At 37.6% G+C, this 20,035-nt stretch overlaps 1 protein-coding gene across 2 annotated transcripts in view; it reads left to right on the top strand.

The window, feature by feature from the left end:
* Positions 1–20,035, top strand: part of UNC13C (unc-13 homolog C) — a 605,313-nt gene that overhangs the window by 546,912 nt on the left and 38,366 nt on the right. For both annotated transcript variants that reach the window (XM_032297403.1, XM_032297404.1), the window contains one exon: positions 2,520–2,667. In XM_032297403.1, coding sequence (XP_032153294.1) covers positions 2,520–2,667 — 148 coding nt within the window. The remainder of the gene's footprint in view (positions 1–2,519; positions 2,668–20,035) is intronic.

The following is a 20,035-nucleotide window of genomic DNA, read 5'->3' as shown; positions in this document are numbered from 1 at the left end:
TTTGCTTTATAGTGTTGGCATCCAGCACAAGGTCTGGCTCACCATACACTTTTAATAAATATTTATTAAAGAAAAGAGGGAGAAAACAGGCGGCACAGCAGACACTACCACTGATGCTGTCAGTAGTAAGGTGACTGACGAACCTGCAGTCCAATCTTACAAATTAGACACTCAATCCTGTGGTTATCCGTATGAATGCTGTCACTCATGCTACTCTTTATACACTGTTAAAGAACACTTTTTAAAAGAGGATATAATTGTGATATTTATGTACTTACAAAATGTGTCAAAATGTTATTTAAGTCATCAATTATTGAGGAAACCAAGTAAGATGTTACTACTGTGTCAGAGGAAAATTCCAGAAACCAACCATATACAAGCAATAAGACAAGCTGGAACAAAGGCAAGATTTATCCACAGAGCAATATTCAGTTTTATTCCACCCAAAATAATTAATTTGTACTACTGTGGACAAAAATCATCTATACTATCGTTATTACTTTTCTAAAATTTATAGAGTTTTAAAGTAGCCTCAGGGCAATTAAAAGTGAAAATAACCCAAATGTGTATCATAGACAGAATACCCACTAATTTTTGCTGCTCATTTTCCCCCCAGAAATGGCAAATTTTCATTTTATCATTTTGGCTCTCCTTCCATCTCTTCTTCTTCCTCACTGTGCTCCTCCTTGTCCTCCGTTGTTATAATCTAGCACTTAGGCTCAGATTTGATAAGACTGCGGCCTGCCTGAGAAATATTAAGAGAGAGAATGCTTTCTTTTCTAGAGTTCCCCTCCTACTTTTGGCTCAGTCTCTAGCACTGCTCTTTACTCTCAGGGAGGGTTCTTTCTTCTGATGGCTCCTTGATTCATTATGTAAGCAGTATTCCAGAGAGCACCTCATCACCCTTCTAGGTGATACAGAGTGGAGACCAATCTAAATACATTTACATCTATCCCCCTCAATACATCCATATAATCTTTTTTCCATCCTTAAATACTATGTTTCTCAAAGAAAGGAATTGTCATACTTTTTTCATCCATTAAGGCACCTGAAACAGTTTGGACTAATAATTCTCTAAATACTTTCTGCATGTGAAAATGTTTTAACGTTCTTTATAAGATCCAGGTGTAGAACAATTTCAACTATTATTTTTTTTCTTCTTCTAAAGAGAAGACATTTTTTCCCTTGTCTTATTACATAACCATATATAGTTTTTGCCAAAGCCTGTGTGTTCACACAGCACCCAGCTAGACTCAGTAAAGGAATTTCAAAGGACCATAGGTTTTTTTCTCCCTGGGGAGGGTGTCTATAATTGCACCAGTCTTTCTTAAGTTTACATTCCAATTGCCTAATTTCTCTGGACTACACCCTGAATCTCCTCTACATTATACTCTCTGAAACTACAACCAAATGCTTGCTAATTTCCATAAAATGTTCCTGCATCTCCCCTTGAATAGGGGAGAAAACTGAGATAATTTTGATATTTCAGCTCATTGAATTGTCCTGCTGTAGAAGTTCTTAAGGAGTGGGAAAAAAGAATGACACGTAGCCATTTAGGAGAGTGTCTCTGAATAATTTCTTGAGCTTCTTTAACATATTTTATTCTGTGCTAATTATAGGTCATACCGAGCCACAGTTACCAGTGAGTGTTTTGTTTCCTCTAGCATTGTTGCTACAGGAAGAGAGAAAGAGAGCCATTTATCTAACCTTAATAGAATATTATAAATATATTATTTATAAACAGGTAGAAAAAATCCTTAGTTCTATCATATGTCACTAGACAGTCTGCATTTCAAAGAGATATCTGTGTATAACACTTGTAGTATGAAACTGCTAACATCCCTCAGTGACTGTACTTATTGTCAATGAGCATCTATCTTCTCTATTATCTTATTTGTAAATATTGGAATATTTTGAGTTTGGTTGAATAACAATAGGAAAAAAAAGATTGAATTACATTTATCAGATACAATGTTCAAGCGGTGTTGGATTTCCAAGGACCACTCTGCTTCATCAGGTTGGCCTATAGCTACACCAATGTGTAATTAGATAATGGGGCAAATGGAGTGGCAGACACCTGACCTACGATCTCAAACTGGTATCTGGAAAATATGTGGCCAGAAGCTACCTTCCCTATGAAATTTTGACAACCCTAGGTATTTTTCTCATGTTTAAGAAACAGAAGTCAATAACCAAGTTGATCATTGTTACCCAAACCTGTTATTCTAATAAGGATTTTGACTGCTACATCAGCATGATCTCTTTTGTTTAAAGTTTGCATAAGAGAAAAAGGAGTAGGCCTTCTCGGATATGAGGTTTGTGATGTTGAGTGTCATTTTAGAGATATCTATGGGACCTGAATTAGATGATAGTAACTTAGCAATGGGAAAATGGTGGCACCATTTTTGTATCTTACATTGATCAAATTGTATTATTCAATTTGAGGTTCTCTATTTGAGTAATAAATTCCTTCTTCCAATACTCCTCTCTAAATGCCTCTGATTTTTTTTTCTTTGTAGCAATATTTTCATGCAGGAGGAAATGGCCTGAAAAAGAATTTCTTGGAGAAAAGCCCAGACCTTCAGTCTCTGAAATATGCTCTCAGTCTTTATACCCAAACTACTGATGCCTTGATAAAGAAATTCATAGATACTCAAACCTCACAGAGTAAGTAACACATAGAACCTGAGAATAAGGTAAACTGAATACTAAACTAAATTTTAACATCAGAATTATTATAAATAGTACTAATGATTTTTACTGTAGTGAACTGAAGTATCATTAAAAATGCAGAATTATGGTTAATAGAGAATAACAGTTTTTTTAGTGTTCATGAATTACAATTTTGTAAATAATTTTAATAACTATGATAGATTTCATACGAAAGCTGTATGGAATGGCTTACTTAGTGATTTTAACTTCCATAAAACTAAGTAAAATCTACTTTTTAATATTTATGACCATGATATTTTCTTCAATTCAGTATAAAAGACTCAGTGGATTTCTGGCCTTGGTATCTTCCCAAAACATGATAATAATTCCCTAAATCCTGACTTCAAATGTAAAATCCTGTGCTCTAGGGTTTCCATGAGGGAAATCTCATTTTATGGTACTTTCATATAAAAAAAAGCTACAAGATTTTCTTTGAAATGGCCAAGAGGCAGGCTTGGTATTTTGTTTGAAACTCAGTTATGTTTCATATGTCAAAGTTCCCACCTGATAAGCTTCTAGGATATTACTGTTCAAAAATTTTTCTTTCAAGTTGCTTTGTGATTTATTATATTTTGGTGATTATATGCATTTGACATCAGGCATTTCTAAGAGATGACTAAAAATGTCAGTGTGAGTCAAAGCCAAAATGCAGGCTCAAACTTCAGAACCGAATAAATTATATTATAGAAATAATAAAAATAAGTAAGAGGACACTGTATTCATTCATGAAGGATCCTTGGAAAAGAGAACATGAAGGTAATTTTTTAACTGTGATGAAAATACTCTGGACCCATCTTTGTTTCCTCTTGGATATATTAAGTTTTATCCCTATATCAGAGATAAAGCTAAAGGTGCTAGGTAGGTAGTCTGCCTTTAGCATTTTGTGCTTTCTGATAGTGTCCAATTAAAAAGCTACAATTATCCCTTTTCCTATATCCCAAGTTATAATGCGGGATATTTCCAGAAAGGGAAAAGTAGTTGAGCCTATAAGACACTGTCAAGAGATGCAGAAATATTCAAAACTTGATTCCCTGAATCCATGCTCATGCTCCTTCAAGGTTTTCTAAACTTTATAAATATGAATACAATTCTAAAATATCTAATAGTGTTATAGCTTTATTCTAAGAAAAATACCGTGTATATAAAACTTTTGCTTCACCTTTATAGGTTTACATTTATGTGTACACCCCCCCCCCACACACACACACACATACACACATACTGACAGTCATCCCTTGGTATCTGTGGGTAATTGGTTCCAGGACCTCCCATGGGATAACAAAATTTATGGATGCTTAAGTCCCTGATATAAAATGGTGTAGGATTTGCATATAAGATTGCATATCTTCCCATATATTTAAAATCACCTCTAGATTATGTAGAATACCAAAAATAATGTAAATGTTATGTAAATGATTGTTATGCAGTATTGTTTACGGAGTAATAACAGGAAAAAAGTCCCTACATGTTCAGTAAAGATGCAATTTTTAAAAATATTTCTATTCGCAATTGGTTGAATCTATGGATGCAAAACCCATGGATATCAAGGGCCAACTGTGTGAACGTGTGTTTGTATACATCTATGTATGTTTGTGTGTGTGTGTGTATATATATATATATAATCAACTATGGTATATGGAATTTGTCATAATTATCTTTTTATTACATGTAGTATATGAAAACATTAAAAACACATGGGAATGGAAGAGGATTCTTAATTCTAATAACTCACTGACAATATAATTGGTTTTTGTTTTAGTTTATTTCCTGTTCCCTCATTTTCTGGCTTTTTCTGAGTCTTCAATTTTTTTTTCAGATAACTAAAATTGGTAGGATATAGATATGAAATTGTTTTTAGTTTTCTCCAATAACTACCTTTAAGTATGCCTTTTGGAAACTTATTCCTACCTGCTCCAGCCCCCTCCCCATTAGACCCCGCCCAGCTGCCCTCTCCAGACTTAGGCCTGCAGGATTTGATGTGTAAAAGGGAGCCTGATGTGCCTGTCGCTTCTCCTTCCCCATCCTCTTCTAGGTCCCTCTTTCCCTTAGTGTTTTGGGAATGGAAACCATAGGGGAAGAAGAAGAGATCCTCAATGCTTCCTATATGGTTGCCTCCAAACATTGGTCTCTCATGTGTGTTTCTGGGGACCCAATGTTGGGGACCCTTCTATCTGTATATTTCCTTGAGGAGTGAAATCTATTTCAGCTTGATTCCTGTCAGTGTCTCCTATGCCTGACTACTGCAAAGTATGCCACAGACTCTTGCTGCTTAAAAATCCATTGCTTGTGGCTAACATTCTGGAATGGGATTCCAGCATATAAGCTAAAGCCCAGCTTTCTCCTGTGAGATGCGCCATAGGAAACTCATACATTCCTTCCAAATTGTTGGTGGTAATGGAGACTTCTCTGCTGCTACCCACTTTCTCCACCTTGCCATTTCTCTAAAATTCTCTTTTCCACCTGCACATAAATGTTTATACTTCCACACTGGAGGAGGGACAATGCTATTGTTTGATATCACGTAACCGTGTTTCATTAAAAAATAAAGGCAAGCTAAAGTCTTCTCAGTTAGTGAATCTAAGAGTTGTGAGTAATATTCATTCCCTCTCTCTTTTTGTTTATATCACAATCCCATCTCAATATTCATGAACATAGACTCCTGAATAATAAAGTTAGCCAATGCTACACCCTTTAGAAAATTATGATGGGCAAGAGAGGGAGATGAAAATTAGCTAAATGTTAGAATTATTTATAAAATTATAAAAATGAAAATACAGAAGATACAATACTTTTTTCTGTAACAGATCCTAAAGTTATCGTTTGTACTTATGACTTGCCAGTTCTTCTGTCCACATCATGTTCTCTTTGGCTGCAAAGGAAACTCAGCTTCCAAGATCCCTTAAGTGACAGGGAAATGTTGAAAAGTTTAATTACTGGGGTCTTATTTTTATAGAATGCTATACGATTCTGTGAACATTTGACACTGGACATGTAAAAACAGAGGCATTTGGACTACACCCTTTGGATTCCATTGGTATTCTTCCTGCAGTTGATTATTTCCAGTTAATAGTAGGATTCATTATCCCTTTTTTGTACCTGTTATTCTGGTGGCATGGAGTCCAAAATGACCAAATGAAGTCTCAGTTTCCAGTGTTCATTAGTCCATTCTCACGATGCTAATAAAGACATACCCAAGACTGGATAATTTATAAAGGAAAGAGGTTTAATGGACTTACAGTTTAGCATGGCTGGGGAGGCCTCACAGACATGGCAGAAGGCAAAGGAGGAGCAAAGGCATGTCTTACATGGTGGCAGGCAAGACTGTGTGTGCAGGGAAACTGCCGTTTATAAAACCATCCTATCTTATGAGACTTATTCACTATTATGATAACAACACAGAAAAAAAACCCACCCCCATGATTTAATGACCTCTCACCGGGCCCCTCCCATTACATGTGGGGATTATGGGAGCTATAATTCAAGATGAGATTTGGTTGGTGACATAGCCAAAACATATCGTAGTGTATATGTTGCAATTATCCAAATAATTGCCTAGGACTTAGCGCAATACCAAATACCCACGAATACTTACTGTATTTACTTTGTGTTATTTTAACTTAGATTTTGTTATATAATTAAGAAAGATCATATTGGTGTTATAGTATCAATCAAAAATACAATAGTAGTAGCTGACACTGTTTATTGCAAACACCTGCCACTCTGTCTGAGGTGCCACAGGCATAGCCTCAGTCCTATGCAGGACCAGCTGGAGTGTCAGAGGATTAATGCCTCAGGGAACAGCCCTCTACCAATGAAATACAGGAAATTGCTGGGAAAGAAAAGAAGAGAAAATGTCCATCTTCCTCATTTGGGGCAACTCTGATGTGTATTTTATATACACAGCACTTGAGTATTTCACTAGGAGATGGGATTTAGTTTCTCTCAGAGGGCTGATGACACACACTTTTTTGCTTACTTACTTTTTTTCTTTTCTCACCTCCTTGCTCCTTTCCAAGTGTTCCTGGGATCCCTCTTAGGGAGACCACTTACCTTTTGATGCTTGTCTCTGGTTTACTTCTGGGAGAACGCAAAGCTAAGCTCACATGGCTAAAAAGCAGGGTGCCAGATCCTGGCTCAACACATATCTAGACTCTGTGCCCTGACTGCTGTGTACATCTCTCCGTGATGACAAGCAGACAGGCTCACTACCTTGAATGAATGTTTCCCCATTACTTGGGCATTTTTCTCATGTTTTCTTAATTGAGAAATGCAGAACTAATTAATGAAATTTAACTTTTAAATGAGAAAGTATTATCTGGGAAAAAAGCTTGTGTATTTGCTCCCGAATAATAAGCATAAGCATTTACCTTGTGATCAATAAAACCCAAAGTGATTTTTTTTGTTTCTTTATTTTTTGTTTTGTTTTGTTTTTGATATGGAGTCTTGCTCTGTCACCCATGCTGGCATGCTGGAGTTTAGTGGTGCGATTACAGCTCACTGTAGCCTCTGCCTCCCAGGTTCCAGCTGTTCTCCTGCCTCAGCCTCCTGGGTAACTGGGATTACAGGCACATGCCACCATGCCCAGCTAATTTATATATATATATATATATATATATATATATATATATATATATAGTAGAGATAGGTTTCACCATGTTGGCCAGGCTAGTTTTGAACTCCTGACCTCAGGTGACACACCCGCCTCGGCCTCCCAAAGTGCTGGGATTACAGGTGTGAGCCACCATGTCTGGCCTATCTCTAAGTTTCCACACTCTGTGGAAAAATTATTGTTTCAAACTGCGTTGAATCATTTAAGTGTTATTTAATCAAAATGTCTGTTGTATAAAAAGTCTTATCCTTTAGAAATCTAAATGCACTTTTAAAAGCATTTGTGTTTTACTTTTCTTATTCTCATATAATTTATCCTTACTCCATTTTCTTCTTTTCCTTTCTCATTTCCTTCTTTCTTTTCTGTTTTTCTCCCTTACTTATGTTAGAAAAGTAACTGTAGCATTACATGTAAGGAAAAATTCAATAACTTATAATTGGAGTCTATTTTCAAGTGTTAAGACATATTTCCCTTTAAAAATATTTTTAATTAAATTCAACTTTTTAATAAATGGGCTTATAAGTAAGAAAAAGCCTCTTGTATATTGCTCATTTATTCATTTTTTCCTTCCTCACCTCTTTCTTGCTCTTTTCCGTCCTATTTTTGTACTCCTTTCCTCCTCCATTATTCTCTTTTGGAAGAGATTTGGATGTCATCTTTTTATAGTAGTTAGACTAAAAGAAAAGAAGCTCTACAAGGAATTGAACCCCATTAGAAATTTATGTGCCACAGAAATCAAATGTGATCTATCATATTGGAAAAACAATCTTTTCTTCTCTCTCTATTCCAAACATGGGTAAATAAACACATCCAAAATGGATGTAGAAGTATTCTTAAGTTTTTAAGTGGAATTGAGAATTTAATATATAACAGTAACATGTTTATCATTCTAGGAATGTACTGCCATACTAAAACACCATCTTATTCTGCATCCATTTAACAAATATTTGCTGTCACCTCTGAGCTCAGTTTCGTACCATGAGAAATATGTTCAAAGGTGAATATGATGTGATGTATTCAAGTTGCTCTAATATGGTGGTTCTCAAGTAGGGGTGGTTTTCTTCCTCAGGGGACATATGGCAATATCTGGAGAGTGTGGGTTGTCACATCCTGAAATGGTGGTCATAGTACTGGCATCTAGTGTAGATGGCAGGGATGCTGCTAAACATGCCACAGTGCACAGGACAACCTGCCTGTAATAAAAATTCATGTAGTTCTAAATAGCAATAGTGCTCAGTCTGGGACATACTACTCTAATACAGGCTGAAAAGTGAGAAGTGAAATTTTGGCTTGAGGAGACAGAAAAGGAGAGAGGTGTGTAAGTATATTGGGTCATGAGAAGTTAGAAGAAGAAATGTATTCTATATACAGAAACTGTCCAGAAAAATATATACTTGAACTCTTATTTTAAAATACCAATATTGCAAGCATGTCCACAGTATATTTTTACTGGTAAAAAAAAAAAAATACATGTTTAAAAAAAAAACAAAATTTACCATATCACCACTTATTTTGATCAATAGTATTAAAAGTATCTTAAATTTCCTTGCACCATTAAAATATACAGAAATACTGTGTTAGGCTTAATGTAACATTAGCAGAAATTTTAATATGTGTAGGAATTATTATATGTTATTTCTCTAAAAGTTGATTCAGTGGCTTAGAATGTATAGTCAGCTTGAAAAATTACATTTTTTTATTGCTGTTTTTTCTCTAGAATGCATTACTTATTAGAAGCTGGTAGGAAATTCATTTCTGACATCTTGATTACAATGTTAATAAAAAAAAGTTTTTTTCTAACAACTATTTCATTATACCAAGGGTTCTTTGAATATTTCATGCAGGAGCAGACAGTGAAAAATGAGTAAAACATGAACATATTAACTACAGTTTTTTCAATGAATAACACGATTTGGGGCACAGAATGATTAATTGCAGAGTCATCCTGTGTTGTATTCTGTTTCCTTCTCTGAGTTTTCACTGCAGCTTGAGTGACCTGAATTACAAAAGCATTACATGGAAAAGGGATATTTTATGTAGAAGTTACAATTGTCCCATAAAAAATTACTATTTAATGCCTGTATGTGTGTGTGTGTGTGTATATATGTATATATATACACACATACAAATTAAAATACAAGAGCAGAAATGTTTGTACTCTATGATCTGTCTTCTTTTATTCATTTTTAATGAGTAAAGTCTTTCAGCCCCTGCCTATTTTAAGTTTCTTAAAATTTAGTTTGGGTCATTTTTATCATTTTAATAACCTGTTTCCTGCTGAAGTGGAGTATAATGTATTTTAATTTGAGATGGAAAGCAGATAGCTACTGATTCCCATTCTGGAATCTATAAGTGTACTTTGCTAGGCTTAGTATATTGCATTAATGTTATGTGGAGATTGGTCACTCCTCTTTTTATTGGTCATTTTTATATTTAGGAGGCAGAAATTTTTTTTTAAGATGGAGTCTTGCTCTGTCACCTAAGCTGCAGTGTAGTGGCATGATCTCAGCTCACTGCAACCTCCTGATTCAAGTGATTCTGATTCAAGTGATTCACTCCCTTCCTGATTCAGGTGATTCTCCTGACTCAGCCTCCCAAATAGCCGGAATTACAGGTGCCCACTACCACGCCCAGCTAATTTTTGTAATTTTAGTAGAGATGGGGGTTTAACCACGCTGGCCAGGCTGGTCTTGAACTGCTGACCTCAGGTGATCCACCTGCCTCATATCTAGAATATAAGGATGAGAAGTTTAAATGCCAGATTATATACCCAAGCACACTTTTATTTTGAGGAGTAAAAATTGGAAGTGTCACAAACATAGTTATTTGGGATCATATTACCTAAGGAAAGCATTAATTATTTCTAATTATGTTCTTCAAACTATAGGATATATGCCCTGAAGTAGAAAATAAACCCTTTTGTGAAATGCTTCACTGTGGGAAGAGTGAACTATTTTCTTACCAGAAATATAGAGAAACAACATTAATAATATTTAGATGGGAGAAAAACTGTTCTCAAATTTTTTTAATGAGCTTTTTGGCCAAGGGCCACATCTGAAATTTCAGCTGGATAGCCACCTATGGGAGAAGATACAGAGAAATGTCTTCAGTTCATATGCTTGGCCGTTTTCAACTTAATACTGATTTTAAAACATAGAAGTTATTTCTCATATTAGCTGATAAAACTGTCAGAGATAATCAGAGACTTGGAATCCTATCCAGCAGGTCTACGTCACTCTCTGTCCCTTAGGCACCACTGGGCTGTCTAGATTTGCCTTCTGTGACAGGAGGTTAGCATTTTTCTAGAGTCCTACATGTAAAACTCAGGAGAATCTGTGAAATATGGCTCCAAACACTGAAGTCTTTCTGATGACATTTACTTCACCAAGGTGAATGAGGGTTTCGGTGAAGCCAAAGTGCTATACGCAAATATTTTTAATAGGAGAGGTACTGTGATGTAATTCTAAGGATGCTTACCCCCAAAGTAGAAATAGCAAGTATTAAATAAGATTACAGTGATAAGCAAACATCTCTTGTGCACTAACCAAGTTGTCTACCTCTGTGCTATTTTTCCTAAAAATCCTGCAAGACCAGTAGCATTCTTCTCTACACTTTTCCAATTAAGACATAATGAATAAAGATTTTACTCACAAATAGATTCTAAAATTTGCTGAGGTAGTTGGTCAAGTAGATAAGTGACAGAGACAATGCCCCTCCCACTGTCTCACACTTGTTTTCCTCAGAAAGAAATCAGGGTATCATTATTCCTTCCCACAGCCCATGCTTTCTTCTCCCTAGCTTTAAATAATTGGGTGTATTTCCTCCTCCGCACTCTACATGTTAGTGTCACTAAATCTCTCTTCTGTTCAGGAGATGATCTTTAAGCTGATATTTGGTTTTCATGTTGGCAATAAAGTCCTTCCCCAGACTTCTCACTTCTTCCTCTGCTCCCCAGTTTCCCTTCATTCTGGCTGCAGTTACTGGGTAGGTTCAGTAGCCAGGACACCTTTTAAGTAATAAAAGGAGGAACTGGCATTGTAGAAGCTAAATGTAAGAAAATACAACCTGCTTCCAGGAAACCCTTTCTAATATAGCCTGATTTCATTCATATGGAGTCTACTATGTGTGTGTAGGACTTTGCTGCATTGCTCTTTCCTCCATGCCCCACTCTTCTCTACTCTTGTCCCCTACCGGCACAAGGATTCATCTTGTGACACTTCCTAGCACAGTCAGTCATTTCATGATGGGTAATTGGCAATCCTCTCCTCTCACAATGTAAGCCCCAGTAGGACAGGCAGTTTGCTTATTCGTCTTTGAAATCTAAGTGCTCAGTACAGTACTAGATAAAAAACAGGTGCTTAGTGATTTTCAGAACAAATGAATGCTACTAAATTACACCACGTGTTCTCACTCATCAGTGGATGTTGAACAATGAGAACATACAGACACAGGGAGAGGGGAACATCACACACTGGGACCTGGGGTATGGCGAGCCAAGAGAGGAATAACAGGGGTGGGCGGATTGGGGAGGGGTATCCTTAGGAGAAATAACTAATGTAGATGACGGGGCAATGGATGCAGCAAACCACTATCATGGCACGTGTATACCTATGGAACAAACGTGCCCAATCTGCATATGTACCCCAAAACTTAAAATAAATAAAGAAAATTCAGTGCAGAAAATTTCAAATTGTATAATAGAGCATAGTTCTCATATTTGAATGTATGTGATTACGAACTTTTATTGAAGCAACTATGTTTGTGGTCCTGTTCTAGACACAGTAGAACATCCAAAACGTGAGTAGGCGTGTATGCATCCTTAGAGAGAAAAAACTTGTCTTCCTACAAGTGATACTATTCACTAATCATCACCAGAAAAATGTAGTATCACTGGAGAAATACAAAGGGGTGTATAAAGTTAGATGGAGAGAATAAGACCACTTTTGTATTTTAGTAAATTCTTGAAATCATAGTGTTTTACTGAGTCTGTTACATCAAACTCAAAAAGTGACCAGGAAAAAATGAATTATGCCACCGTGCGCAGTTTAGGTCAGTGAATGATTCATTTATCCTTTCACATGACTTTGTTTTAGGAGTATTTGTCATGTGCCAGGCTTTGGGCTAGGTAAATTACTGTGAAAGTCTGTGCTGAATATCTCCATTTGCCCCTTCCAGTCTACTTTCCCCTACTCCGCAGGAGGCTGAGCGGTTTGGGTCACACTCTTGGGCCATCTTACTCCCTGTTTCCTATGTGTTTCAGACCGCAGGGAACCCCTCCTAAGAGGCTAGAGTAACTTCAGATATTCCTTCTTCAGGCTCCCTCTGGACAAGATTCTCTCAGCCTGGCTCCGTACTTTGACTCTAAGCCTCTCAGTGTTCTCCTTGAAAACTCCTTTTCCAGGTTCTGGTAACTCCTTCCTCCCCTCATGCTTTATGGATGAGGGCTGTTAGCAGCTCCACTTTCCCTTGCGGTTTCCCTAGACCCCACCAAAACCCTCATAAAAAGCCTCTTCTCAAACCATCCTAAAATTCCTCAAATTTTAGTTTCCATCTGTTCACTATTTATACTCTGATACGAAAACTATTTATAGTTTTGCCAGGTTTTCTTCCATGGCAACTCCTTCATTTGGGTCGAAGATTAACATGTTGACATAAGCCTTTGATGTGTCAGAATAATGCCCTTTGGAGTGAGGGAAAACATCAAATTTTGATGACTCCTTTGTCCAGAATAACAAAAGAACTTCCCACCAGAATACCTCTATTGTAGTCTCGGCAGGACATCAAAATCCCAAATCCCACTTTCTCATAATACAGTATATTTTGCCCAGCATTTTATGTGTTCTGGAAATCTGAAATCAGATTAAGACCATGGGAAATCATTTGTAAAGTCATTTGTAAAATATAAGACTCTCACAGCATAGAGTAAGCACATGTTTATTGCTTACATGGGGAAATTAGGATTTTTAATGTAGTGGTAGACTAAAATATATATACTCATAGCTCCAAATAGGCGTACTTCTAGTGTTTCTTCATTTTTTTTTCATGAATACTTAAAAGATTACATTTTTTGTAGCACTACATATTTTCAATCAACAACTATGTATATGATGCATTTCTTTATTTCTCAATTTGGTAAGAGCAAGATCTCATTTCAAGGTTATACTGAATATCAGTGGTTAGAGTCCCTATTCCCTGACTTCAGCTATTCTCTGTTACTAGCCTCTCAAAGACTAAGAGCTTTAAATCTAAAGCGGTCGATTTTAAAATGAAGAAGTTATTTCTCATATTGGCTGATGATCCTGTCGGAGATAATCAGAGATCTGGATTCCTATCAGGCAGGTCTGTGTCATATTATGAATAATTATGAAAGTAACCTATATATATTTTTCAAAACAAACAAAAACACCTGACGTTTGTTTACACATGAAGTTCTAAGTAATAACCACTCACACCGCAGTTTACTACTGTTTATAGGCACCTTCATGTACTTTTGTCACTTGAGACTCAGAACAATCTTGTAAAGCCAGACAGAGGGCTGGGCAAGGTGGCTCACACCTGTAATCCTAGCACTTTGCGAGGCCAAGGTAGGCGGATCACTTGAAGTCGGGAGTTCAAGACCAGCCTGGCCAACATGGTGAAATCCCATCTCTACTAAAAATACAAAAATTAGCTGGGGAGTATGGTGGTGTGCGCCTATAATTCGAGCTACTTGGGAGGCTGAGGCAGGAGAATCACTTGAATCCGGGAGGTGGAGGCTGCAGTGAGCCCAGATTGTGCCATTGCACTCCAGCCTGGGGGACAGGAGTGAAACTCCATCTCAGAAAAATAAATAAAAATTAAAAAAAAAAAGTCAGACAGAGATATTCAGGTTATTGGTGTAATATTCCAAAGTGCTCCTGGGTACCCTTTTGTGATAGTCATCTCACCTAAGAGCAATGGATGTCGCTGAAGTGACTGAACCAAGAGCGCAATGTGGGTAATAGACTAAAGACAGGGGCAGACAGACAAGTTCCAGGCTCCAGTAAAAATCCAGGTGAGACACAGCATGGGGCTTGGATGGTGGAGTAGTGACAAAGAGACATGAGCAGACCTAAGATGTCATTCAGCAGTAAAATAGACAAGTGTTAGTGAAATAAATCTGAAGTTAATAAAAGTTAGGATATTTCTTCTATAGGATTCCAAAGCAAAGCAACTGTTACCTCTGTGTGGTGAAAGTGTGGTTGATTTTTTTTCTCTGCCTGCTTATAGTTTTCTATACTTTGAAATTATCCCAAAATGTGTAGCTATTTCTTTTTGAATTATAATTTTTATTTAAAAATATAAAATATGCTCTTTCCTATGCAAAGTAAATTAGCTTAATTGATTGCCAAGGTGGAATTTATTCAAAGTCGTAGATTTTGAAGACTTTTAAGCCTTGGATTTAAACCTGAGCTGGAATAAACAGCCCAATTAAACTTTCTCTTTAGGATTCAAAGAATCTCATAATTGCTCTCTGGATAGCGTAATTGCCTGGAGTAAGCCCCACATGTTATATGTACACACATATAGACATTACATATGTACATATATACAACTTATAAACCTTACTTTAACGACAAAACTTACCAGAGTGATTGTATAATACACTGATTAAAATTAAGTGCTGAGTTAATGGTAAAACAGGTATTTTGAAAACTGTATAATACCTTTTATTATGGGTAGCTATGATATTCTTTTAATATTTTTGTTACTGCTGTTTGTTTTGTTTTAGGTCTAATTAGAAAGTAAAACAGATTAGAATAAGTTGTTTGGGAATGTTATGGAAATGCTGACATGTCAGGAAAAGTACTCCAAATCACTGAGTCAAGGAAGCAAAATGCAATCGAATTTCTCTGGACCCACTGAGCCATCACACCTGTTTTTGTTCACTGAGAACAGGTTTGGTGACCAATGGGGTCAGTGGCTTTAACTGGAAGCTGCAGACTACTGCCTCACAACCCTTACATGTCCTTCGTAGCTGATTTCTGAGAGAAGATGGGATGTTTTCTCCTTCAGTTATCCTTTGGTACTAGGAGTCAAGCCTTGTTATTACTTGTTTAATCTATCTTAGAGAAAGGAATATAAACTATGTTGAATGGCATAAAAATAGTAAACCTAAATTTTTAAAGTGGGGAAGCCAACCTTGTATAAACCTCTGATGTACAACTCTCTGCTTATTTATGGAGGAAAGGCAAGAAATGTGAAAACAGGTGAAGAGAGAGCAGTGCAGGCATGACCCAAGCATGTGCTGCATGTCTGCCTGGCTCTAAGACCTGGGATAAGTCACTTATGCTCTCTAAGCCTCAATTTTGTCATCTGTAAAACCGGAAAGCATAATAATTCATACTGTGTGTAGTTACTGGGAGAACTACAAGTGGTAATATCTGTGAAACTGCACAATGAAATCTCAATACATGTTCATTCCTATGGTATCATCATCATCATTAGATGTACTCTGTCTCAGAGATGACTCTTTCATTTAAAAAGCATTAAGAAAGATCCCCTCAGGATGCAGCTCCCTAAACAAGTAAGCCAATAATCACGTGCTCCCCTGTGAGCTATATACCTCCACATTCCTAAGTGGCTCTCAGAGCTAATGAGAGATCTATGACACCTGGATGATTCACACCTGCAATTTCTAGGAACCCCCTTTTCCATACACTTCATGGTTGTCAAATAATCATGAATTTAGTGAACCTGTGCTGTGCACAAAGCCCTGTGCTAGGCATGCAACACCAGGGATAGATTCTTTGCTCCAAGGAGCTTATGATGAAGACAAAACAATTGCATGAAGAGAAAAAAGAATCATCCAAGGTAGTTTATGCTAGATGCCAGATGAATCTAAAGGTAAAGTGTAGAGGCTTTCAGAAGAGGAGAGATGACTGTGGTGGGAGAGTTGGGAGCCTACAGGGAAGACAGGAGAAGAGCAGGCATGTCAGAAAGACACAGAGATCAAGTCTACAAGGAGACCAATCAGAGTGGAGTAGTGAGGTGCTCTAAAAGTATAGTCCCAGAACAGCAGCTGCAGCGTTACCTGGTGCATCAGTCGGCTCAGGCTATCATAGCAAAATACAAAGACTGAGTGGCTTAAACACAGGAATTTATTTTCTCAGTTCTGAAGGCTGGGAAGTCCAAGATCAATGTTCCACGAATTGCTTTTCTGATGAGGTCTCTCCTCCCAGCTTGCAAACAGCCTTCTTCTTGCTGTGTCTTCACATGGCTGAGAGGGAGATCCTGAGTTCTCTGGTGTCTCATTTTATAAGTACACTAATCCCAGCAGGCCAGGACCTCACCCTATTACCTCATTTAACCTTAGTTATTTCCCTAGAGGCCCTATCTCTAAATACAGCCTCACCGGGGATTAGTACTTCAACGTACGAATTTGGGAGGATAGCAACATGCTATCTATAGAACATGGAAACTTTTCAGAAATGCTAAATCTTGGGCTTTACCCTGAAACTATTAGTCAGAAACTCTAGAAGTCAGGCTCAAATACCTCTTTCAGTCAGCCTTTTCCGTGTGCCTGAGTTTGAGAACCACTAAAGAGTCAACAGGGGAAGTGAGTGGAGGGGAGATGAGAAAAGTGGATTGTCATCAGAACTTGGAGCTTTGAGGCTCAAGAATGTGGATGCTGGTCTTAGTCAGTTGGGAAACCAGAAGGAGTGGAAGTCAGACAGGTTAATGTGAACGATTTATTTTTCCATCTGTATGTGGGAGGAAGGGGAGGAAGGAAAGGAGGAGAAAAAGAAAGAATGAAGGAATTAAGAGAATGGGAAGGAAGAAGAATGAGAGGCAGGGAATGAGGAAGGGAGAGAAGAAGGACTTTTGGAAAACAGTCTCATAGTTTAGGTATACACATTTTAAGTGTAGTAACAGCAGAAATGGAGAAAAGGGATGAATATAATAAATATTATGAAAATCTACAGGTCATTCCAGGGTCAAACAAGCAAAGGAGAAAGCGTTATTAGGTAACTGGTAGATCTGTGCAACCTACCACTGACAAAAATGTGGCAGCTTAGATGGGGAGCTGCTTTGAGGCACAAATTCAGTTTTTTTATTTGTGCTGATGTTAACAGGAGGACATCTAAGTGACATGTCTACTAAGGCACGAGATATAGCTAAGAGAGCAGTCAGTTCTGAAAGTACATTCAGGAGGCAATTATTGAATCCTGTGGAGTCTTGGCAAGTTCTGAGGAAGGGCACGCAGTGAGAGAGGATAAACGAAGTCACAGAGAAAGCCACTGTTTCAAAAACAGCAAAGGCCCAGAATGAGGGTGAAGATGAGGGCAGGGTAATATCAGTGACATTTAAAAATTTTTGCTAGTTAGCGCCTCAAAAGGCCTCTCAGTCTGAGCTCAGCAGAAGGGACATGTTTGCAACTCAATACGAATCCTCTGGGTAAATCACTATGCCTACGAAGTGGGCCTACGAGCCAAAACTGTGAATTTTTATGGTCACCTCTACTGTTAGCCTGACCCCGTGTTAAACAGAATAAAATGGTTTTCAGTACCAGCTCAAAGAATTTTAAAATGTTGACCATTTATATTACTTAAGTAATGTGATACCATTTATAAGTGATATAAATGTTGACCATTTATAGTCATTTATATTACATACACTATTAAGTAATAGTCAACATTTATATTACTTAAGTAATATGCAGAAACCCTTTAGGGTTTCTGTAACAGTAAATTGATGGTTCGCTAGTGCATTTCAAAATCCCCTGTAGGGTTTGTTGTACCACAACAAACAGGTGATTTTGCTGGGTTCCACTTAGAGTTTCTTGTTCAGTAGGTCTGGGTGAGGTCTGAGAATTTGCATTCATAAGTTCTCAGGAAAAACTGATGCTGCTGGTTCAAGAACCACAATTTGAGAACCATTGTTAAGCCTCACACCATGGCATTCCTATCATTAGAGTCACGTGTAGCTAATTCAGGGTACCTTGTTGCCTGCAGACTATGACCATAGGCAATTTCTTTAGCAGTATAAACCTCTAGATAAAAGAAACACTCAAAAATCATAATAGGAAAATATAGAGTCAATGAAATTTTTTTTTAAAAGAGAGCATGTGTTTTAGGGCCTTAAAAGAATATTTTCTCGTAGTCTGCACTAACATAACAAGAAGATGAACCTGAAACTAAAACTTAAAAGGGTCTTTATGAAACAAAAACACTTTCACACCCGAGGTAAAGGGCTACATATTTCCCTCAATTTTTTCTTGTATCTTAGCTTTCATTTAAATCACATGGTCAACCTAGAAACTTGATTCCTGCTTATTAGTCCAAACCGAAGGTGTTTTATTTCCAATTATTTTCAGTTCAGTTTTTGTTAATGCATAATATAAATGACTTAAAAGCTAAGTTTTGTGGGAAACTGTTGTAAATGTGTTCAATAGTTGCTGCCTCCACATCCATTTTCAGGCCTGGCTCTAAGTTGTCTGAAGCCCACTGTCACTGTATCACCTCTGGTCTGGGTAACACTCTCCCTCCCTGAGTGGTTGTTTGTGATGTGGCCCATTTGTTCTTCATTTCACTGTCCGAGAACCCACAGATCACACAGCTGCTGACCATGATGAAACCTAATGGTCAACACCAGAGTCCTGTAAATAAGCCCCGCTTCGCAGGTGCTCTCTTAATATCAGCAAAGCCACACCCCCACGGGAAAGCGCAAGAACAAACCTCCAGGCCCTCTGGCTGCTCTCTGGTTCCCTGTGGCCTCTAGTCTTCCTCTCGGGCTCCCGCCACTCACCAGACACCTCTGGGATGTGTAAGTAAGAGATTTCTTCTGTTCCTGCGTTTTGGTTTCGCCTCTTCCTTGTGCCTTACCTGACTGACACCCTAGAACCTACCTTTCCCCCTGGCCAAGTCTCTCTTGGAGATTGGCTGGTTTCCGGCCTCCTCCGAAGAGAGAACTCAAGACCAGTTTAGAGAGAAACCCAAACATTTAAGTCGGAACAGAAGCTTGGTTGTTTACTTACTATATATTTGTAATGTAAAATGTGTTTATGATAGATTGAGAACACACTAGAACTATCCTAGCTCTCAATTGCATTGCTATCTTGTAGTATGCAGTTATGCGTCGTTTCATTTTATTTTCCACTTGAAGTCATAGTATTCCCTCCGTTCATAAACATCTTGAATTCTGTAGCTGAAAAGACAAGGTAACTTGATGGAGCATCCCCCCTTAGTAATCATAACCCCCAATGCAGAACAAATTAAATGTGCAAAACTGTGAGCACCATGTCCTACATCATTAAAGAAAGAAAATGATGTTGAAAGGCAAGAAAGTCCTTATGAGGAAATTCAGGAGAGTAGAAGAATAGACAGATGAACTGGAAATGGAAAAAGTCAGTTTTTCTTTCCTTTAGGAGGAAGCCAGTTTGGAATCTAGCTGGTAAATGTTACAGTCCATTTAGCTGACAAGGTTAGTGAATGCTGAGAAAGCATAATGGTACAAATGGCCATTGTGCAAAGCACACTTATAATATTTCATCTGGTCCTCTCAGTGACCCTTTAAGGAACATGAAACGTTTTTAGATGAGGAGAATGAGCTTCAGGGTGAAATTAGGTGACTGGTAAGACTTAGTAAGTGGTAGAACTGGATCCAAATCCAAATTCTTCCAACTGTAAGCACAGAGCATTTTCCACTAATCAGTCCGCTAACCAAGGAAACCTTGTTTCTCCAAACATTTAAAAT

Source organism: Sapajus apella, unplaced genomic scaffold, assembly GCF_009761245.1.
Source record: "Sapajus apella isolate SASKATOON/1434 unplaced genomic scaffold, GSC_monkey_1.0 scaffold37, whole genome shotgun sequence".
In the NCBI taxonomy this organism is placed as follows: Eukaryota; Metazoa; Chordata; class Mammalia; order Primates; family Cebidae; genus Sapajus; species Sapajus apella.
The sequence above is the reverse complement of the archived record's forward strand: the minus strand, read 5'-3'. Positions and strand labels throughout refer to the sequence as shown.